This window comes from Oncorhynchus masou, chromosome 33 (assembly GCF_036934945.1).
Source record: "Oncorhynchus masou masou isolate Uvic2021 chromosome 33, UVic_Omas_1.1, whole genome shotgun sequence".
Lineage (NCBI taxonomy): Eukaryota > Metazoa > Chordata > Actinopteri > Salmoniformes > Salmonidae > Oncorhynchus > Oncorhynchus masou.
Genome location: NC_088244.1, coordinates 3,959,031 through 3,981,986, shown reverse-complemented (window position 1 = coordinate 3,981,986; position 22,956 = coordinate 3,959,031). Strand labels below are relative to the sequence as shown.

Here is a 22,956-nt window from a genome sequence, read left to right as displayed (position 1 = left end):
TCAGTTTACAACTCCAACTGGAGCTGGGGTTGGGCCACTTCCCAGTTCAGTTTACAACTCCTCTGGAGCTGGGGTTGGGCCACTTCCCAGTTCAGTTTACAACTCCTCTGGAGCTGGGGTTGGGCCACTTCCCAGTTCAGTTTACAACTTCAACTGGAGCTGGGGTTGGGCCACTTCCCAGTTCAGTTTACAACTTCAACTGGAGCTGGGGTTGGGCCACTTCCCAGTTCAGTTTACAACTCCTCTGGAGCTGGGGTTGGGCCACTTCCCAGTTCAGTTTACAACTCCTCTGGAGCTGGGCCACTTCCCAGTTCAGTTTACAACTCCAACTGGAGCTGGCCTACTTCCCAGTTCAGTTTACAACTCCTCTGGAGCTGGGGTTGGGCCACTTCCCAGTTCAGTTTACAACTCCTCTGGAGCTGGGGTTGGGCCACTTCCCAGTTCAGTTTAAAACTCAAACTGGAGCTGGCCCACTTCCCAGTTCAGTTTACAACTTCAACTGGAGCTGGGGTTGGGCCACTTCCCAGTTCAGTTTACAACTCCTCTGGAGCTGGGGTTGGGCCACTTCCCAGTTCAGTTTACAACTCCTCTGGAGCTGGGGTTGGGCCACTTCCCAGTTCAGTTTACAACTCCTCTGGAGCTGGGGTTGTGCCACTTCCCAGTTCAGTTTACAACTCCTCTGGAGCTGGGCCACTTCCCAGTTCAGTTTAAAACTCAAACTGGAGCTGGCCCACTTCCCAGTTCAGTTTACAACTCCAACTGGAGCTGGGGTTGTGCCACTTCCCAGTTCAGTTTACAACTCCTCTGGAGCTGGGCCACTTCCCAGTTCAGTTTAAAACTCAAACTGGAGCTGGCCCACTTCCCAGTTCAGTTTACAACTCCTCTGGAGCTGGGCCACTTCCCAGTTCAGTTTACAACTCCTCTGGAGCTGGGGTTGTGCCACTTCCCAGTTCAGTTTACAACTCCTCTGGAGCTGGGCCACTTCCCAGTTCAGTTTACAACTCCTCTGGAGCTGGGCCACTTCCCAGTTCAGTTTACAACTCCTCTGGAGCTGGGGTTGGACCACTTCCCAGTTCAGTTTACAACTCCTCTGGAGCTGGGGTTGGACCACTTCCCAGTTCAGTTTACAACTCCTCTGGAGCTGGGGTTGGGCCACTTCCCAGTTCAGTTTACAACTACTCTGGAGCTGGGCCACTTCCCAGTTCAGTTTACAACTCCTCTGGAGCTGGGGTTGGGCCACTTCCCAGTTCAGTTTACAACTACTCTGGAGCTGGCCCACTTCCCAGTTCAGTTTACAACTACTCTGGAGCTGGGCCACTTCCCAGTTCAGTTTACAGAATGTTACTCAGAGGCACCAGGGACAGTGTACATGAAATGTCTGTTACCTTTTCATTTAACTCGGCAAGTCAGTTAAATAACACATTCTTATTTACAATGACAGCCTACCAGGGAACAGTGGGTTAACTGCCTTGTTCAGGGGCAGAACAACAGATTTATTTTTACCTTGTCAGCTCGGGTATTCAATCTAGCAACCTTTCGGTTACAAGTCCAACGCTCTAACCACTAGGCCACCCTGCCTTCCCGTATTTCACCATAGAGCTGATATGGTCTGGAGTAAATGTTGGCACGATGTTGCCATGGCGTCTACTGTATGAGATCTAAGATACACCTGTCCAACATACCTGGAAACACTCCAAACACACATGCTCGCACACACACACACACATGCTCGCACACACACACACGCTAGCACACACACACACGCTAGCACACACACACACACACGCTAGCACACACACACACACACGCTAGCACACACACGCTAGCACACACACACACACGCTAGCACACACACACACACACCACCCCTGTACGCGTGCACACACAGTTTTGATAATTGACCCCTGTTGATTTGCTTCTGTGTCTACCAGATAGCTCTTTCGGACAGTATTAGTGAGTTATGTGTATTAGTGGGACTGTTTAAACTCCACAGTGAGCCACCATAACAGGGGCGGCAGGTAGCCTAGTGGTTAGAGTGTTGGACTAGTAACCAGAAGGTTGCTGGATCGAATCCCGTAGCTGACAAGGTCAAAAATCTGTAGTTCTGCCCCTTGAACAAGGCAGTTAACCCACTGTTGTTGTAAATAAGAATTTGTTCTTAATAGACTTGCCCAATTAATAAAATGAGAGTATGTGAGAGAGTACCATATACCACCTACATGTGGTGCCAGAATGGCAAGGCCTTTCAAACTGGAAACACTCAAATGACTCTTTATCTTTATGGAATAGCATGTCACATAAAGCACTTTTCTGATGGTTTGTGTTGATGGTCTCTGGGTTTTTGTTTATATAGGTACAGTAAAATCATTATCACAGTTTAACAAAAATGTTTAAATAAATAACATTGATAATACTAACTTTAAACATTTTGACTGACAATAAGTCAAGTTAAGACCTAGGCATCATCTTCTGTCTAACTACAGACATCTGTTGTCCTCAAACTCCATTTCCCATAAAGCAGCTAACAATTCAATAACATTTTTATTAGTCTTTTTTTTAAACATATTTTTCTTGTCCTCCCCCCCCCACCTGGGATGGAAAGTCTCTAAGCCCCTCTCCTCCCTGATTAATCGACCAACCACAGCTCAACCCAATGCCAATCACAGCAGTGAGGTGAGGGAGACAGTGGCCAGGTCAAAGGTGAGAGTTCAAAAGTCAGAATCGGATTAGAGCAGCAGTGTCCAGGCAGTCCGGCAAAAAGTGTGTGTGGGGGGTCAGGGTTGGGAACGTTGTCTTTAACGTTGTGTGAACGTTGTCTTTAACGTTGTGTGAACGTTGTCTTTAACGTTGTGTGAACGTTGTCTTTAACGTTGTGTGAACGTTGTCTTTAACGTTGTGTGAACGTTGTGTGAACGTTGGAAAGTAGTCTGACTCACTCCAGTGTCTTATTGCCGAGTTTCTCTTATCTGAGCGCTCTTCCAAAATTAGGACATTTGTCAGGAGAAAGTACAATAAATACAAATACAGTTTATATAAAACAAAAAAAGAAGCAGATTTGTTGTATGTAAATCCAAATAATCAGTAGTTGATGCTGAAGCAGCTGTCACCACAAGCAGTTAAATACAACAGAAATACCGTGTCTGTCTCCTCCTGTGAAACAACCCTGTGTCTTCCAGTTAACTTGGCTTGTCAAATGAAACCCTTTTCCCCTATATAGTGCACTACTTTTGACCAGAGCCCTATGTGGGTAGTGCACTATACAGGGAATAGGGAAGCATTTGTGGGTGTCTGTGCAGTCAGGAAATCCATATATGGCATGACGAAGTGAGTTCATCGTAAAAAATAAAATAAAAAAAAACAACAACCGTGAAAGGAATTGGCAACCCAAAAAATCCTACAGAAAATTCCTACAACAATCATTAGAAAAATCCACAAAAGGATAAATATTTTCTCCTTTAGTGGTTGTGCAATGGAGAGAGACAAGAGGGGGAGTGGATGGTGAGAGACAGAGGGGGAGTGGATGGAGAGAGAGAGAGAGAGAGGTGTGTGAGTGAAATGTTGTGAACCTATGACTGAGGAGGTGCGGGAGCCTGGGTGAAGCTAGGACTCTGAGGAGGTGCGGGAGCCTGGGTAAAGCTAGGACTCTGAGGAGCTGCGGGAGCCTGGGTGAAGCTAGGACTCTGAGGAGGTGCGGGAGCCTGGGTGAAGCTAGGACTCTGAGGAGGTGCGGGAGTCTGGGTGAAGCTAGGACTCTGAGGAGGTGCGGGAGCCTGGGTGAAGCTAGGACTCTGAGGAGCTGCGGGAGCCTGGGTGAAGCTAGGACTCTTGAGGAGCTGCGGGAGCCTGGGTGAAGCTAGGACTCTGAGGAGGTGCGGGAGCCTGGGTGAAGCTAGGACTCTGAGGAGGTGCGGGAGCCTGGGTGAAGCTAGGACTCTGAGGAGGTGCGGGAGCCTGGGTGAAGCTAGGACTCTGAGGAGCTGCGGGAGCCTGGGTGAAGCTAGGACTCTGAGGAGGTGCGGGAGCCTGGGTGAAGCTAGGACTCTGAGGAGGTGCGGGAGCCTGGGTGAAGCTAGGACTCTGAGGAGGTGCGGGAGCCTGGGTGAACCAGTGATCTGTAGAGAGACGAGTTGAGGAAGCGAGGATAGGAGTCTCTGTGCATTAAGGTATAGATCTGAAGCTGGGCGTCCTCAAAGGTGTAGGGCGTAGGCTCCTGTATCTTCCTGTTAATCACCTCTCTCACCCGGGAGTCCAGACTCACCTGAGAGAGAGAGACAGAGAGAGAGAGAGAGAGAGAGAGACAGACAGACAGGATGAAGGACAGAGAGGATGAAGGACAGAGATTAGCCATTGACTCTCAATAAACAAAATGTAAAAAAAACACTCAAAGTACCAGAGAAGAAAGGAAAGAGCATCACCACATCACAGTGAATTTGTAATGGATTTCCAACCCAGTGAGTTTCTATAGTTGTACAGTAAATAGATATTAGAGGGATAAAGGGAACAGAGCGTCTATAAGCAATACAATGGTACCTTCCCCAGGACGAGACAGACAAAGGGACTAGAGGGGCTGCTGGTAGGAAGGGGCCTAACCAATACAATGGTACCTTCCCCAGGACGAGACAGACAAAGGGACTAGAGGGGCTGCTGGTAGGAAGGGGCCTAACCAATACAATGGTACCTTCCCCAGGACGAGACAGACAAAGGGACTAGAGGGGTTGCTGGTAGGAAGGGGCCTAACCAATACAATGGTACCTTCCCCAGGACGAGACAGACAAAGGGACTAGAGGGGCTGCTGGTAGGAAGGGGCCTAACCAATACAATAGTACCTTCCCCAGATAGCGTCTATAACCAATACAATAGTACCTTCCCCAGGACGAGGCAGACAGACTAGATGACTGGTCTCTCACTGAGGAGGCAGACAGACTAGATGACTGGTCTCTCACTGAGGAGGTAGACAGACTAGATGACTGGTCTCTCACTGAGGAGGCAGACAGACTAGATGACTGGTCTCTCACTGAGGAGGCAGACAGACTAGATGACTGGTCTCTCACTGAGGAGGCAGACAGACTAGATGACTGGTCTCTCACTGAGGAGGCAGACAGACTAGATGACTGGTCTCTCACTGAGGAGGCAGACAGACTAGGTGACTGGTCTCTCACTGAGGAGGCAGACAGACTAGATGACTGGTCTCTCACTGAGGAGGCAGACAGACTAGATGACTGGTCTCTCACTGAGGAGGCAGACAGACTAGGTGACTGGTCTCTCACTGAGGAGGCAGACAGACTAGATGAGTGGTCTCTCACTGAGGAGGCAGACAGACTAGGTGACTGGTCTCTCACTGAGGAGGCAGACAGACTAGATGAGTGGTCTCTCACTGAGGAGGCAGACAGACTAGATGACTGGTCTCTCACTGAGGAGGCAGACAGACTAGATGAGTGGTCTCTCACTGAGGAGGCAGACAGACTAGATGACTGGTCTCTCACTGAGGAGGCAGACAGACTAGATGACTGGTCTCTCACTGAGGAGGCAGACAGACTAGGTGACTGGTCTCTCACTGAGGAGGCAGACAGACTAGATGACTGGTCTCTCACTGAGGAGGCAGACAGACTAGATGACTGGTCTCTCACTGAGGAGGCAGACAGACTAGGTGACTGGTCTCTCACTGAGGAGGCAGACAGACTAGATGAGTGGTCTCTCACTGAGGAGGCAGACAGACTAGGTGACTGGTCTCTCACTGAGGAGGCAGACAGACTAGATGAGTGGTCTCTCACTGAGGAGGCAGACAGACTAGATGACTGGTCTCTCACTGAGGAGGCAGACAGACTAGATGAGTGGTCTCTCACTGAGGAGGCAGACAGACTAGATGACTGGTCTCTCACTGAGGAGGCAGACAGACTAGATGACTGGTCTCTCACTGAGGAGGCAGACAGAGTAGATGAGTGGTCTCTCACTGAGGAGGCAGACAGACTAGGTGACTGGTCTCTCACTGAGGAGGCAGACAGACTAGATGAGTGGTCTCTCACTGAGGAGGCAGACAGACTAGATGCCTGGTCTCTCACTGAGGAGGCAGACAGACTAGATGAGTGGTCTCTCACTGAGGAGGCAGACAGACTAGATGAGTGGTCTCTCACTGAGGAGGCAGACAGACTAGATGAGTGGTCTCTCACTGAGGAGGCAGACAGACTAGATGCCTGGTCTCTCACTGAGGAGGCAGACAGACTAGATGACTGGTCTCTCACTGAGGAGGCAGACAGACTAGATGAGTGGTCTCTCACTGAGGAGGCAGACAGACTAGATGAGTGGTCTCTCACTGAGGAGGCAGACAGACTAGATGACTGGTCTCTCACTGAGGAGGCAGACAGACTAGATGACTGGTCTCTCACTGAGGAGGCAGACAGACTAGATGAGTGGTCTCTCACTGAGGAGGCAGACAGACTAGATGACTGGTCTCTCACTGAGGAGGCAGACTGACTAGATGAGTGGTCTCTCACTGAGGAGGCAGACAGACTAGATGAGTGGTCTCTCACTGAGGAGGCAGACAGACTAGATGACTGGTCTCTCACTGAGGAGGCAGACTGACTAGATGAGTGGTCTCTCACTGAGGAGGCAGACAGACTAGATGACTGGTCTCTCACTGAGGAGGCAGACAGACTAGGTGAGTGGTCTCTCACTGAGGAGGCAGACAGACTAGATGAGTGGTCTCTCACTGAGGAGGCAGACAGACTAGATGAGTGGTCTCTCACTGAGGAGGCAGACAGACTAGATGAGTGGTCTCTCACTGAGGAGGCAGACAGACTAGGTGAGTGGTCTCTCACTTTGATAAAAACACAGGTTCACTCGCACATACACAAAAACTATGAAAAGAAAACCTCAAAACACACTGGACACACGACAGTCCAGGCATTCATTCCACCACAATTATGTAGGTAAAACAAAGCGCGAATTAAAAGTACGTATCTCAGAGCACCGTAGCACCATTAGGTGTAAAAACTTGACTTATCCAGTTGCGGCCCACTTCTTGGAGGCAGGCCACTCGATTTCGTCACTGCGTTATATTGGCATCGAACATGTCACCCTCCCTAGGAGAGGGGGTGACCTTGATAATTTATTGTTAAAACGAGAGGCTGCCTGGATCTTTAATTTAAAGACCCTTGCGCCCTTCGGTCTCAACGTAGACTTTGATCTGAAGCCATTCTTGTGATTATTGTGATTTTGCCATTGTAATTGTGTGTAAACTTGTATAGTCAAATTAATCTATGATCGTATGCTATCCATTTGTTTGTATGCTGTTCTTTGTATGCCATTTTAATATTTGATTATTAACCAATGATATTAGGCCACTCCTGGCCATGATTACAGACACCTGTGTCCTTTGACACTATATAAACGAGTCATCCCGCAGTGTATGTGACTATACCCTGATGAAGACAGCTTGGCTGTCGAAACGTTGGTATTAAATTTTTGCATCTGAGCTCCTAGAGTGTGCGGCTCTCTTTTATTTTTATTTTCAAGTTTCTACTCCGCTAGCCAGCACCTCGTCTTTATAGGTGTGCGTTTCTTTTTCTTCTAGACCATTCATTCCACCACAGACATAAATGACAAATACAACCAGCGAGAAGGTCTTAACTCTGCTGTCAGTGGGCCAACAGAGATGCTTAGTGTGTGAGGCACTCGACAGCATGAACGGGAAGAATGACCGAAATCACATGAACATTATGGTGATGTATCTGAACAGAACATTATGGTGATGTATCTGAACAGAACATTATGGTGATGTATCTGAACAGAACATTATGGTGATGTATCTCAACAGAACATTATGGTGATGTATCTGAACAGAACAGAACATTATGGTGATGTATCTCAACAGAACATTATGGTGATGTATCTCAACAGAACATTATGGTGATGTATCTGAACAGAACATTATGGTGATGTATCTGAACAGAACAGAACATTATGGTGATGTATCTCAACAGAACATTATGGTGATGTATCTCAACAGAACATTATGGTGATATATCTCAACAGAACATTATGGTGATGTATCTCAACAGAACATTATGGTGATATATCTCAACAGAACATTATGGTGATGTATCTGAACAGAACATTATGGTGATATATCTCAACAGAACATGATGGTGATGTATCTCAACAGAACATTATGGTGATATATCTCAACAGAACATTATGGTGATGTATCTGAACAGAACATTATGGTGATGTATCTCAACAGAACATTATGGTGATATATCTCAACAGAACATTATGGTGATGTATCTGAACAGAACATTATGGTGATGTATCTGAACAGAACATTATGGTGATGTATCTGAACAGAACATTATGGTGATGTATCTGAACAGAACATTATGGTGATGTATCTCAACAGAACATTATGGTGATGTATCTCAACAGAACATTATGGTGATGTATCTCAACAGAACATTATGGTGATGTATCTGAACAGAACATTATGGTGATGTATCTGAACAGAACATTATGGTGATGTATCTGAACAGAACATGAACATTATGGTGATGTATCTGAACAGAACATTATGGTGATGTATCTCAACAGAACATGAACATTATGGTGATGTATCTCAACAGAACATTATGGTGATGTATCTGAACAGAACAGAACATTATGGTGATGTATCTCAACAGAACATTATGGTGATGTATCTCAACAGAACATTATGGTGATGTATCTGAACAGAACATTATGGTGATGTATCTGAACAGAACATTATGGTGATGTATCTCAACAGAACATGAACATTATGGTGATGTATCTCAACAGAACATGATTATGGTGATGTATCTGAACAGAACAGAACATTATGGTGATGTATCTGAACAGAACATTATGGTGATGTATCTGAACAGAACATTATGGTGATGTATCTCAACAGAACATTATGGTGATGTATCTCAACAGAACATGCAACTCATGTAATGAAGTAGCCAATAAAGCTTTTTCAAACATTTGCCAAAATACAATTAGCTGAAAAACACCATTCTAAACAGCACACCTGGGGAAACACCATTCTACACAACACACCTGGGGGAAACACCATTCTAAACAGCACACCTGATAAAACACCATTCTAAACAGCACACCTGGGGAAACACCATTCTACACAACACACCTGGGGGAAACACCATTCTAAACAGCACACCTGATAAAACACCATTCTAAACAGCACACCTGGGGGAACACCATTCTAAACAGCACACCTGGGGAAACACCATTCTAAACAGCACACCTGGGGAAACACCATTCTAAACAGCACACCTGGGGAAACACCTTTCTAAACAGCACACCTGGGGAAACACCTTTCTAAACAGCACACCTGGGGAAACACCATTCTAAACAGCACACCTGGGGAAACACCATTCTAAACAGCACACCTGGGGAAACACCATTCTAAACAGCACACCTGGAGAAACACCATTCTAAACAGCACACCTGGGGAAACACCTTTCTAAACAGCACACCTGGGGAAACACCATTCTAAACAGCACACCTGGGGAAACACCATTCTAAACAGCACACCTGGAGAAACACCATTCTAAACAGCACACCTGGGGAAACACCATTCTAAACAGCACACCTGGGGAAACACCATTCTAAACAGCACACCTGGGGAAACACCATTCTAAACAGCACACCTGGGGAAACACCATTCTAAACAGCACACCTGGGGAAACACCTTTCTAAACAGCACACCTGGGGAAACACCATTCTAAACAACACACCTGAGACAACACCATTCTGAACAGCACACCTGAGACAACACCATTCTAAACAGCACACCTGAGACAACACCATTCTAAACAGCACACCTGAGACAACACCATTCTAAACAGCACACCTGAGACAACACCATTCTAAACAGCACACCTGGGGAAACACCATTCTAAACAACACACCTGAGACAACACCATTCTGAACAGCACACCTGAGACAACACCATTCTAAACAGCACACCTGAGACAACACCATTCTGAACAGCACACCTGGGGAAACACCATTCTAAACAACACACCTGAGACAACACCATTCTGAACAGCACACCTGAGACAACACCATTCTAAACAGCACACCTGAGACAACACCATTCTAAACAGCACACCTGAGACAACACCATTCTAAACAGCACACCTGAGACAACACCATTCTAAACAGCACACCTGAGACAACACCATTCTAAACAGCACACCTGAGACAACACCATTCTAAACAGCACACCTGAGACAACACCATTCTAAACAGCACACCTGAGACAACACCATTCTAAACAACACACCTAATGGCGGTTCCATATATGATCAAAATCTCTGTTAGAAACTTAAAGGGGGAATCTAAAGGTGCAACAACTATGATGGCTTGCTAATATGACCAGTATTGTGCCTTTGGCTTCTGGACAAAGAAAGAAAGTTGAAATGAAAACCAATAGAACAGGAAAGAAATTACATAGTGGTGGATCCAATAGAACAGGAGAGAGATGACATAGTGGTGGGTCCAATAGAACAGGAGAGAGGTGACATAGTGGTGGGTCCAATAGAACAGGAGAGAGGTGACATAGTGGTGGGTCTAATAGAACAGGAGTGAGATGACATAGTGGTGGATCTAATAGAACAGGAGAGAGATGACATAGTGGTGGGTCCAATAGAACAGGAGAGAGGTGACATAGTGGTGGGTCCAATAGAACAGGAGAGAGGTGACATAGTGGTGGGTCTAATAGAACAGGAGTGAGATGACATAGTGGTGGATCTAATAGAACAGGAGAGAGATGACATAGTGGTGGATCTAATAGAACAGGAGAGAGATGACATAGTGGTGGATCCAATAGAACAGGAGAGAGATGACATAGTGGTGGGTCCAATAGAACAGGAGAGAGATGACATAGTGGTGGGTCCAATAGAACAGGAGAGAGATGACATAGTGGTGGGTCCAATAGAACACTAGAGAGATGACATAGTGGTGGGTCCATTAGAACAGGAGAGAGATGACATAGTGGTGAATCTAATAGAACAGGAGAGAGTTGACATAGTGGTGGGTCCAATAGGGACTATATAATTACTCCTGTATATTCATAAATAAAATCATTCTAAATACTTCACAAGAAAGCATGACTTTGCCATGAAGGAATCGAGGATCATTAGCTTATCTTTAAAACAAAAATCACAAGCTCGTAAGCCTTTGACCAGTTGGGAAGCGTGGCAACAGCTGATTATTGAGCTGCGGCCGTCAGGGAAAACATCTCAAATGTGTGTGAAGATAATGTGGCTTGAGGATCATTTAAAATGTTGAGACAAGAAGAAAAAGAGTGGTGTGTGTGTGGTGAAGATATAGACCAGTCTCTCTCTCCAGAATGCCTCAGCAGGGCAGGGGTGTGAGGGGTGTGTGGTGAAGATATAGACCAGTCTCTCTCTCCAGACTGGCTCAGCAGGGCAGGGGTATGTGGTGAAGATATAGACCAGTCTCTCTCTCCAGAATGCCTCAGCAGGGCAGGGGTGTGAGGGGTGTGTGGTGAAGATATAGACCAGTCTCTCTCTCCAGAATGCCTCAGCAGGGCAAGGGTGTGAGGGGTGTGTGGTGAAGTATACTACCTGTGGTGTCAAAGGTTGTTGAAAAGTGTGTAGCAGAACAACTGATTGCCCACCTCAACAACAGCCCCTTCACATTACACTCCATGCAGTTTGGCTTAAGAGCGAAACACTCCACAGAAACGGCGAACTGCTTTCTTCTGGAAAATGTCAAGTCCAAGATGGACAAAGGGGGTGCTGTTGGGGCTGTGTTTCTGGACCTAAGGAAGGCTTTTGATACTGTTAACCATGAGATTCTCATCACAAAATTCTCAAAGTTCAACTTTTCCCCTGATGCCTTGAGATGGATGAAATCATACCTTGAAGGCAGAACTCAGTGTGTCAGAGTGAGCAATGAGCTGTCGCCCTATTGTAGCTATGATGTGGGCGTGCCCCAAGGGTCAATACTCGGGCCCCTCCTGTTCAGCCTGTACATTAATGATCTGCCTTCTGTCTGTACTGGGTCTGAAGTTCAAATGTATGCAGATGATACAGTGATATATGTGCATGCAAAGAGCAAACAACAAGCTGCACAAGAACTCACTACTGTAATGGTCCAGGTTACAAAGTGGCTCAGTGACTCGTGTTTGCATCTCAATGTGAAAAAAACTGTTTGCATGTTCTTCACAAAGAGGGCAACAGATGCTACTGAGCCAGATGTCTATGTGTCAGGGAGAAGCTCCAGGTGGTATCCGATTTTAAGTACCTTGGCATCATACTTGATTCCAACCTCTCTTTTAAAAAGCATGTGAAAAAGGTAATTCAAATAACTAAATTCAACCTAGCTAATTTCCGATTTATACGAAATTGTTTGACTACAGAGGTAGCAAAACTGTACTTCAACTCTATGATACTCCCCCACTTAACATACTGCTTGACTAGTTGGGCCCAAGCTTGCTGTACAACATTAAAACCTATTCAGTCTGTCTACAAACAGGCTCTCAAAGTGCTTGATAGGAAGCCCAATAGCCATCATCATTGTCACATCCTTAGAAAGCATGAGCTCTTGAGTTGGGAAAATCTTGTGCAATACACCGACGCATGTCTTGTATTCAAGATCCTTAACGGCCTGGCTCCCCCTCCACTCAATATTTTTGTTAAACAGAAAACCCAGACATATGGCAGCAGATCCACAAGGTCTGCCATGAGAGGTGACTGTATAGTTCCCCTAAGGAAAAGCACCTTTAGTAAATCTGCATTCTCTGTGAGAGCTTCCCATGTCTGGAATACACTGCCATCAGACACACATAACTGCACCACATATCACACTTTCACAAAATGCTTGAAGACATGGCTAAAGGTCAATCAGATTTGTGAACATGGTCCCTAGCTGTGTGTTGCCGCTTTCCATGTTGTCTGTTGTCTGTAGCTTGTGAGATGTGGAAACACTTTGTTGCTTTTATGAATTTTTGTCTTGCTGCTTTTTGCTCTATGTTGTTCTGTCTGTATGCTACGTCTTGCTTGTCCTATGTTGCTATGTCTTGCTTGTTCTATGTTGCTATTGTCTATATTGTAATTGTTTTTAATAACCTGCCCAGGGACTGCGGTTGAAAATTAGCCGGCTGGCTAAAACCGGCACTTTTACTGAAATGTTGATTAATGTGCACTGTCCCTGTAAAAATAAAAATAAACTCAAACTCAAGATATAGACCAGTCTCTCTCTCCAGAATGTCTCAGCTGTCTCCTGCCAATTATTGCGCATGCATTGTTTCATCTTGTGAATTGTTTGCCCTTTGATTTGTATCAATTCCCCATTACATATGTCACCAGTATTAAATATACCGTTAATCCCGATCATTTGGTTACATTCATTTTATGCATGTATTAATCACAGTTATCTACCGTTCTGTGGAAATGTTGTTTGCAGACTTCACAACCGGATGTACTTGTGAGAAACACGTTTTGGTTCATTTCAAAACCATAATTTATGAGATTTGTCAAATTGAGCAATGGACATGTGTCTGGTCTCTCTGTCCTGATAATGTTGAGGGAGCATGTGTCTGGTCTCTCTGTCGTGATAATGTTGAGGGAGCATGTGTCTGGTCTCTCTGTCCTGATAATGTTGAGGGAGCATGTGTGTGGTCTCTCTGTCCTGATAATGTTGGGGGAGCATGTGTCTGGTCTCTCTGTCCTGATAATGTTGAGGGAGCATGTGTGTGGTCTCTCTGTCCTGATAATGTTGAGGGAGCATGTGTGTGGTCTCTCTGTCCTGATAATGTTGAGGGAGCATGTGTGTGGTCTCTCTGTCCTGATAATGTTGAGGGAGCATGTGTCTGGTCTCTCTGTCCTGATAATGTTGAGGGAGCATGTGTGTGGTCTCTCTGTCCTGATAATGTTGAGGGAGCATGTGTATGGTCTCTCTGTCCTGATTATGTTGAGGGAGCACGCACACCTGAGCATGCTGCCCAGAAATGTAGAAAAGTTAACATTTTTTAAGATACATTACAAATGATAATATATTAAAAATATAGTTCCTGACAGTATGCTATTTGAAAAATATTTCCAACAATCTCCCCTTCGACTATCACCAGTAATGGAAGTTAAAGGCTTGCTGCTGCATGAGTTCCATGCGCTAATTTCTTAAATTGTAAGGTTTCCCCGCCTATGAAGTCTTTATAAAAAAATAATTGCCAGGCAGATGATAGTAGAGGAGGGTAAAGGAGGTCAGAGGAGGGTAGAGGAGGTCAGAGGAGAGCAGCGGATAGTAGAGGGTAGTAGAGGGTAGTAGAGGAGGGCAGAGGATATTAGAGGATAGTAGAGGGTAGTAGAGGAGGGCAGATGATAGTAGAGGAGGGTAGAGGAGGTCAGAGGATAGTAGAGGAGGGCAGATGAGAGTAGAGGAGGGTAGAGGAGGTCAGAGGAGAGCAGCGGATAGTAGAGGAGAGCAGCGGATAGTAGAGGAGGGCAGAGGATAGTAGAGGAGGGCAGAGGATAGTAGAGGAGGGCAGAGGATAGTAGAGAAGGGCAGAGGATAGTAGAGGAGGACAGAGGATAGTAGAGGAGGGCAGAGGATAGTAGAGGAGGGCAGAGGATAGTAAAGGATTGAAGAGGATAGTAGAGGAGAGCAGAGGATAGTAGAGGAGGGCAGAGGATAGTAGAGGATAGTAGCAGATAGTAGAGGAGGGCAGAGGGTAGAAGAGTAGGGCAGAGGGTAGTAGAGGAGGGCAGAGGATAGTAGAGGAGGGCAGAGGATAGTAGAGGAGGGCAGAGGATAGTAGAGGAGGGCAGAGGATAGTAGAGGAGGGCAGAGGATAGCAGAGGGTAGTAGACGAGGGCAGAGGATAGCAGAAGGTAGTAGAGGTGGGTAGAGGATAGTAGAGGAGGGCAGAGGATAGTAGAGGAGGGCAGAGGATAGTAGAGGAGGGCAGAGGATAGTAGAAGATAGTAGAGGATAGTATAAGATAGTAGAGGATAGTTGAGGAGGGCAGAGGATAGTTGAGGAGGGCAGAGGATAGTAGAGGAGGTCATAGGATAGTAGAGGATAGTAGAGGAGGGCAGAGGATAGTAGAGGAGGGCAGAGGGTAGTAGAGGATGGTAGAGGGTAGTAGCGGAGAGCAGAGGATAGTAGAGGATAGTAGAGGGGGGCAGAGGATAGTAGAGTATAGTAGAGGGTAGTAGAGGGTAGTAGAGGAGGGCAGAGGATAGTAGAGGGTAGTAGAGGAGGGCAGAGGATAGTAGAGGAGGGCAGAGGATAGTAGAGGATAGTAGACGGTAGTAGAGGAGGGGCCAGAGGATAGTAGAGGATAGTAGAGGAGGGTAGAGGATAGAAGAGGATAGTAGAGGAGGGCAGAGGGTAGTAGAGGATAGTAGAGGGTAGTAGAGGAGGGCAGAGGATAGTAGAGGAGGGCAGAGGATAGTAGAGGAGCGCAGAGGGTAGTAGAGGATAGTAGAGGATAGTAGAGGGCAGTAGAGGGTAGTAGAGGAGGGCAGAGGATATTAGAGGATAGTAGAGGAGGGCAGAGGATAGTTGAGGAGGGCAGAGGATAGTAGAGGAGGGCATAGGATAGTAGAGGAGCGCAGAGGGTAGTAGAGGATAGTAGAGGAGGGCAGAGGATAGTAGAGGAGGGCAGAGGATAGTAGAGGAGGGCAGAGGATAGTAGAGGAGGGCAGAGGATAGTAGAGGAGGGCAGAGGATAATAGAGGAGCGCAGAGGGTAGTAGAGGAGGGCAGAGGAGAGTAGAAGATCGTAGAGGATAGTAGATGAGGGCAGAGGATAGTTGAGGAGGGCAGAGGATAGTAGAGGAGGGCATAGGATAGTAGAGGAGCGCAGAGGGTAGTAGAGGATAGTAGAGGATAGTAGAGGGCAGTAGAGGGTAGTAGAGGAGGGCAGAGGATATTAGAGGATAGTAGAGGAGGGCAGAGGATAGTTGAGGAGGGCAGAGGATAGTAGAGGAGGGCATAGGATAGTAGAGGAGCGCAGAGGGTAGTAGAGGATAGTAGAGGAGGGCAGAGGATAGTAGAGGAGGGCAGAGGATAGTAGAGGAGGGCAGAGGATAGTAGAGGAGGGCAGAGGATAGCAGAGGAGGGCAGAGGATAATAGAGGAGCGCAGAGGGTAGTAGAGGATAGTAGAGGAGGGCAGAGGAGAGTAGAAGATCGTAGAGGATAGTAGATGAGGGCAGAGGATAGTTGAGGAGGGCAGAGGATAGTAGAGGAGGGCATAGGATAGTAGAGGAGCGCAGAGGGTAGTAGAGGATAGTAGAGGAGGGCAGAGGATAGTAGAGGAGGGCAGAGGATAGTAGAGGAAGGCAGAGGATAGTAGAGGAGGACAGAGGGTAGTAGAGGATAGTAGAGGAAGGCAGAGGATAGTAGAGGAGGGCAGAGGATAGTAGAGGATGGTAGAGGGTAGTAGAGGAGGGCAGAGGATAGTAGAGGAAGTCAGAGGATAGTAGAGGGTAGTAGAGGAGGGCAGAGGATAGTAGAGTATAGTAGAGGGTAGTAGAGGAGGGCAGAGGATAGTAGAGGATAGTAGAGGGTAGTAGAGGAGGGCAGAGGATAGTAGAGGAGGGCAGAGGATAGTAGAGGAGGGCAGAGGATAGGAGAGGGTAGTAGAGGAGGGCAGAGGATAGTAGGGGATAGTAGAGGGTAGTAGAGGAGGGCAGAGGATAGTAGAGGTTAGTAGAGGAGGGCAGAGGATATTAGAGTGTAGTAGAGGAGGGCATAGTATAGTAGAGGAGGGCAGAGGATATTAGAGGAGGGCAGAGGATAGTAGAGGATAGTAGAGGAGGGCAGAGGATAGTAGAGGATAGTATAGGGTAGTAGAGGAGGGCAGAGGATAGTAGAGGATAGTAGAGGAGGGCAGAAGATAGTAGAGGGTAGTAGAGGAGGGCAGAGGATAATAGAGGATAGTAGAGGGTGGTAGAGGAGGGCAGAGGATAGCAGAGGATAGTAGAGGGTAGTAGAGGAGGGCAGAGGATAAAAGAGGAGGGCAGAGGATAGTAGAGGAGGGTAGTAAAGGGTTGTAGAGGATATTAGAGGATAGTAGAGGATAGTAAGAGGATAGTAGAGGATAGTAGAGGAGGGCAGAGTGTATTAGAGGGTAGTAGAGGGTAGTAGAGGATAGTAAGAGGATAGTAAGAGGATAGTAGAGGAGGGCAGAGTGTAGTAGAGGGAAGTATAGGATAGTAGAGGAGGGCAGAGGGTAGTAGAGGAGGGCAGAGGGTAGTAGAAGAGGGCAGAGGGTAGTAGAGGAGGGCAGAGGGTAGTAGAGGATAGTAGAGGAGGGCAGAGGATAGTAGAGGAGGGCAGAGTGTAGTAGAGGGCAGTAGAGGGTAGTAGAGGGTAGTAGAGGATAGTAAGAGGATAGTAAGAGGATAGTAGAGGAGGGCAGAGTGTAGTAGAGGGTAGTAGAGGATAGTAGAGGAGGGCAGAGGGTAGGAGGAGGGAAGAGGGTAGTAGGGGAGGGCAGAGGGTAGTAGAGGAGGGCAGAGGGTAGTAGAGGGTACTAGAGGAGGGCAGAGGATAGTAGAGGAGGGCAGAGTGTAGTAGAGGGTAGTAGAGGGTAGTAGAGGAGGGCAGAGGATAGTAGAGGAGGGCAGAGGGTAGTAGAGGATAGTAGAGTGTAGTAGAGGATAGTAGAGGGTAGTAGAGGATAGTAGAGGGTAGTAGAGGATAGTAGAGGATAGTAGAGGAGGGCAGAGTGTAGTAGAGGATAGTAGAGTGTAGTAGAGGATTAGTAGAGGGTAGTAGAGGAGGGCAGAGGGTAGTAGAGGATACTAGAGTGTAGTAGAGGATAGTAGAGGGTAGTAGAGAAGGGCAGAGAATAGTAGAGGAGGGCAGAGGGTAGTAGAGGATAGTAGAGTGTAGTAGAGGATAGTAGAGGGTAGTAGAGGGTAGTAGAGGATAGTAGAGGATAGTAGAGGAGGGCAGAGTGTAGTAGAGGATAGTAGAGTGTAGTAGAGGATAGTAGAGGGTAGTAGAGGAGGGCAGAGAATAGTAGAGGAGGGCAGAGGGTAGTAGAGGAGGGCAGAGTATAGTAGAGGAGTGCAGAGGATAGTAGAGGAGGGCAGAGGATAGTAGAGGAGGGCAGAGGATAGTAGAGGGTAGTAGAGGAGGGCAGAGGATAGTAGAGGAGGGCAGAGTGTAGTAGAGTGTAGTAGAGTGTAGTAGAGTGTAGTAGAGGGTAGTAGAGGATAGTAGAGGATAGTAGAGGAGGGCAGAGTATAGTAGAGGAGTGCAGAGGGTAGTAGAGGAGGGCAGAGTATAGTAGAGGAGTGCAGAGGGTAGTAGAGGAGGGCAGAGGATAGTAGAGGAGGGCAGAGGGTAGTAGAGGATAGTAGAGGATAGTAGAGGAGGGCAGTAGAGGGTAGTAGAGGAGCGCAGAGGGTAGTAGAGGGTAGTAGAGGGTAGTAGAGGAGGGCAGAGGATATTAGAGGATAGTAGAGGGTAGTAGAGGAGGGCAGAGTATAGTAGAGGAGGGCAGAGGATAGTAGAGGAGGGCAGAGGATAGTAGAGGAGGGCAGAGGATAGTAGAGGAGGGCAGAGGATAGTAGAGGAGGGCATAGGATAGTAGAGGAGCGCAGAGGGTAGTAGAGGATAGTAGAGGAGGGCAGAGGATAGTAGAGGAAGGCAGAGGATAGTAGAGGAGGACAGAGGATAGTAGAGGGTAGTAGAGGAGGGCAGAGGATAGTATAGTAGAGGGTAGTAGAGGAGGGCAGAGGATAGTAGAGGATAGTAGAGGGTAGCAGAGGAGGGCAGAGGATAGTAGAGGAGGGCAGAGGATAGGAGAGGGTAGTAGAGGAGGGCAGAGGATAGTAGGGGATAGTAGAGGGTAGTAGAGGAGGGCAGAGGATAGTAGAGGGTAGTAGAGGAGGGCAGAGGATATTAGAGGATAGTAGAGGGTAGTAGAGGAGGGCAGAGTATAGTAGAGGAGGGCAGAGGATATTAGAGGAGGGCAGAGGATAGTAGAGGATAGTAGAGGAGGGCAGAAGAGAGTAGAGGATAGTAGAGGGTAGTAGAGGAGGGCAGAGGATAATAGAGGATAGTAGAGGGTGGTAGAGGAGGGCAGAGGATAGCAGAGGATAGTAGAGGGTAGTAGAGGAGGGCAGAGGATAAAAGAGGAGGGCAGAGGATAGTAGAGGAGGGTAGTAAAGGGTAGTAGAGGATATTAGAGGATAGTAGAGGATAGTAAGAGGATAGTAGAGGATAGTAGAGGAGGGCAGAGTGTATTAGAGGGTAGTAGAGGGTAGTAGAGGGTAGTAGAGGATAGTAAGAGGATAGTAAGAGGATAGTAGAGGAGGGCAGAGTGTAGTAGAGGGAAGTATAGGATAGTAGAGGAGGGCAGAGGGTAGTAGAGGAGGGCAGAGGGTAGTAGAAGAGGGCAGAGGGTAGTAGAGGAGGGCAGAGGGTAGTAGAGGATAGTAGAGGAGGGCAGAGGATAGTAGAGGACGGCAGAGTGTAGTAGAGGGTAGTAGAGGGTAGTAGAGGATAGTAAGAGGATAGTAAGAGGATAGTAGAGGAGGGCAGAGTGTAGTAGAGGGTAGTAGAGGGTAGTAGAGGATAGTAGAGGAGGGCAGAGGGTAGGAGAGGAGGGAAGAGGGTAGTAGAGGAGGGCAGAGGGTAGTAGAGGAGGGCAGAGGGTAGTAGAGGATACTAGAGGAGGGCAGAGGATAGTAGAGGAGGGCAGAGTGTAGTAGAGGGTAGTAGAGGAGGGCAGAGTATAGTAGAGGATAGTAGAGGAGGGCAGAGTGTAGTAGAGGATAGTAGAGGAGGGCAGAGGATAGTAGAGGAGGGCAGAGGATAGTAGAGGAGGGCAGAGGGTAGTAGAGGGTAGTAGAGGGCAGTAGAGGGTAGTAGAGGGTAGCAGAGGATAGTAGAGGAGGGCAGAGTGTAGTAGAGGATAGTAGAGTGTAGTAGAGGAGTGCAGAGGGTAGTAGAGGAGGGCAGAGTATAGTAGAGGAGTGCAGAGGATAGTAGAGGAGGGCAGAGGATAGTAGAGGAGGGCAGAGGGTAGTAGAGGGTAGTAGAGGAGGGCAGAGGATAGTAGAGGATAGTAGAGGAGGGCAGAGGATAGTAGAGGAGGGCAGAGGATAGTAGAGGAGGGCAGAGGGTAGTAGAGGGTAGTAGAGGGCAGTAGAGGGTAGTAGAGGGTAGTAGAGGATAGTAGAGGAGGGCAGAGTGTAGAAGAGGATAGTAGAGTGTAGTAGAGGAGTGCAGAGGGTAGTAGAGGAGGGCAGAGTATAGTAGAGGAGTGCAGAGGATAGTAGAGGAGGGCAGAGGATAGTAGAGGAGGGCAGAGGGTAGTAGAGGGTAGTAGAGGAGGGCAAAGGATAGTAGAGGAGGGCAGAGTGTAGTAGAGTGTAGTAGAGTGTAGTAGAGGGTAGTAGAGGATAGTAGAGGATAGTAGAGGAGGGCAGAGTATAGTAGAGGAGGGCAGAGTGTAGTAGAAGATAGTAAGAGGATAGTAGAGGGTAGTAGAGGATAGTAGAGGGTAGTAGAGTATAGTAAGAGGATAGTAGAGGGTAGTAGAGGGTAGTAGAGGGTAGTAGAGGATAGTAGAGGAGGGCAGAGTGTAGTAGAGGATAGTAGAGGGTAGTAGAGGATAGTAGAGTGTAGTAGAGGATAGTAGAGGGTAGTAGAGGATAGTAGAGGGTAGTAGAGGATAGTAGAGGAGGGCAGAGTGTAGTAGAGGAGGGCAGAGTGTAGTACATTTACATAGAGGGTAGTAGAGGAGGGCAGAGGATAGTAGAGGAGGGCAGAGTGTAGTACATTTACATAGAGGGTAGTAGAGGAGGGCAGAGGATAGTAGAGGGTAGTAGAGGGTAGTAGAGGATAGTAGAGGGTAGTAGAGGATAGTAGAGGGTAGTAGAGGATAGTAGAGTGTAGTAGAGGGTAGTAGAGGGTAGTAGAGGAGGGTAGAGGGTAGTAGAGGATAGTAGAGGGTAGTAGAGGATAGTAGAGGATAGTAGAGGGTAGTAGAGGAGGGTAGAGGGTAGTAGAGGATAGTAGAGGGTAGTAGAGGATAGTAGAGGGTAGTAGAGGGTAGTAGAGGGTAGTAGAGGGTAGTAGATGGTAGTAGTGGATAGTAGAGGCAGGTAGAGGATAGTAGAGGGTAGTAGAGGGTAGTAGAGGATAGTAGAGGAGGGCAGAGGGTAGTAGAGGGTAGTAGAGGGTAGTAGAGGGTAGTAGAGGGTAGTAGAGGATAGTAGAGGAGGGCAGAGTGTAGTAGTGGGTAGTAGAGGGTAGTAGAGGGTAGTAGAGGGTAGTAGAGGCTAGTAGAGGGTAGTAGAGGATAGTAGAGGGTAGTAGAGGGTAGTAGAGGGTAGTAGAGGGTAGTAGAGGATAGTAGAGGGTAGTAGAGGATAGTAGAGGATAGTAGAGGAGGGCAGAGTGTAGTAGTGGGTAGTAGAGGGTAGTAGAGGGTAGTAGAGGCTAGTAGAGGCTAGTAGAGGGTAGTAGAGGGTAGTAGAGGGTAGTAGAGGGTAGTAGAGGGTAGTAGAGGATAGTAGAGGAGGGCAGAGTGTAGTAGTGGGTAGTAGAGGGTAGTAGAGGGTAGTAGAGGGTAGTAGAGGATAGTAGAGGATAGTAGAGGGTAGTAGAAGGTAGTAGAGGGTAGTAGAGGGTAGTAGAGGGTAGTAGAGGAGGGTAGAGGGTAGTAGAGGGTAGTAGAGGATAGTAGAGGATAGTAGTGGATAGTAGAGGGTAGTAGAGGGTAGTAGAGGAGGGTAGAGGGTAGTAGAGGGTAGTAGAGGGTAGTAGAGGGTAGTAGAGGGTAGTAGAGGAGGGTAGAGGGTAGTAGAGGGTAGTAGAGGATAGTAGAGGGTAGTAGAGGGTAGTAGAGGGTAGTAGAGGGTAGTAGAGGAGGGTAGAGGGTAGTAGAGGGTAGTAGAGGGTAGTAGAGGGTAGTAGAGGGTAGTAGAGGAGGGTAGAGGGTAGTAGAGGGTAGTAGAGGGTAGTAGAGGGTAGTAGAGGATAGTAGAGGATAGTAGAGGGTAGTAGAAGGTAGTAGAGGGTAGTAGAGGGTAGTAGAGGGTAGTAGAGGAGGGTAGAGGGTAGTAGAGGGTAGTAGAGGATAGTAGAGGATAGTAGTGGATAGTAGAGGGTAGTAGAGGGTAGTAGAGGAGGGTAGAGGGTAGTAGAGGGTAGTAGAGGGTAGTAGAGGGTAGTAGAGGGTAGTAGAGGAGGGTAGAGGGTAGTAGAGGGTAGTAGAGGATAGTAGAGGGTAGTAGAGGGTAGTAGAGGGTAGTAGAGGGTAGTAGAGGAGGGTAGAGGGTAGTAGAGGGTAGTAGAGGGTAGTAGAGGGTAGTAGAGGGTAGTAGAGGAGGGTAGAGGGTAGTAGAGGGTAGTAGAGGGTAGTAGAGGATAGTAGAGGGTAGTAGAGGGTAGTAGAGGGTAGTAGAGGATAGTAGAGGGTAGTAGAGGATAGTAGAGGGTAGTAGAGGATATTAGAGGATAGTAGAGGATAGTAGAGGGTAGTAGAGGATAGTAGAGGGTAGTAGAGGGTAGTAGAGGGTAGTAGAGGGTAGTAGAGGATAGTAGAGGGTAGTAGAGGGTAGTAGAGGATAGTAGAGGATAGTAGAGGGTAGTAGAGGATAGTAGAGGATAGTAGAGGGTAGTAGAGGGTAGTAGAGGGTAGTAGAGGATAGTAGAGGGTAGTAGAGGGTAGTAGAGGGTAGTAGAGGATACTAGAACATTGCTCCCCAGGATGAACCAGACTTGTGAAGGTCTCCAGTTTTTTTTCCTGAGGTCTTTACTGATTTCTTTAGATTTTCCCATGATGTCAAGCAAAGAGGCAGTGAGTTTGAAGGTAGGCCTTGAAATACATCCACAGGTACACCTCCAATTGACTCAAATTATGTCAATTCGCCTATCAGAAGCTTCTAAAGCCATGACATAATTTTCTGGAATTTTCCAAGCTGT

General features: G+C 47.3%; 1 protein-coding gene across 3 annotated transcripts in view; it reads right to left on the bottom strand.

Moving 5' to 3' along the window:
- Positions 1-2,938: 2,938 nt before the first annotated feature.
- The window catches only part of LOC135527691 (regulator of G-protein signaling 20-like), a 90,189-nt gene continuing 70,171 nt past the window's right edge, over positions 2,939-22,956 (bottom strand). For all 3 annotated transcript variants that reach the window (XM_064956193.1, XM_064956192.1, XM_064956194.1), the window contains exon 6: positions 2,939-4,258. In XM_064956193.1, the coding sequence (XP_064812265.1) occupies positions 4,070-4,258 (189 nt within the window). In that variant the 3' untranslated portion in view covers positions 2,939-4,069. The remainder of the gene's footprint in view (positions 4,259-22,956) is intronic.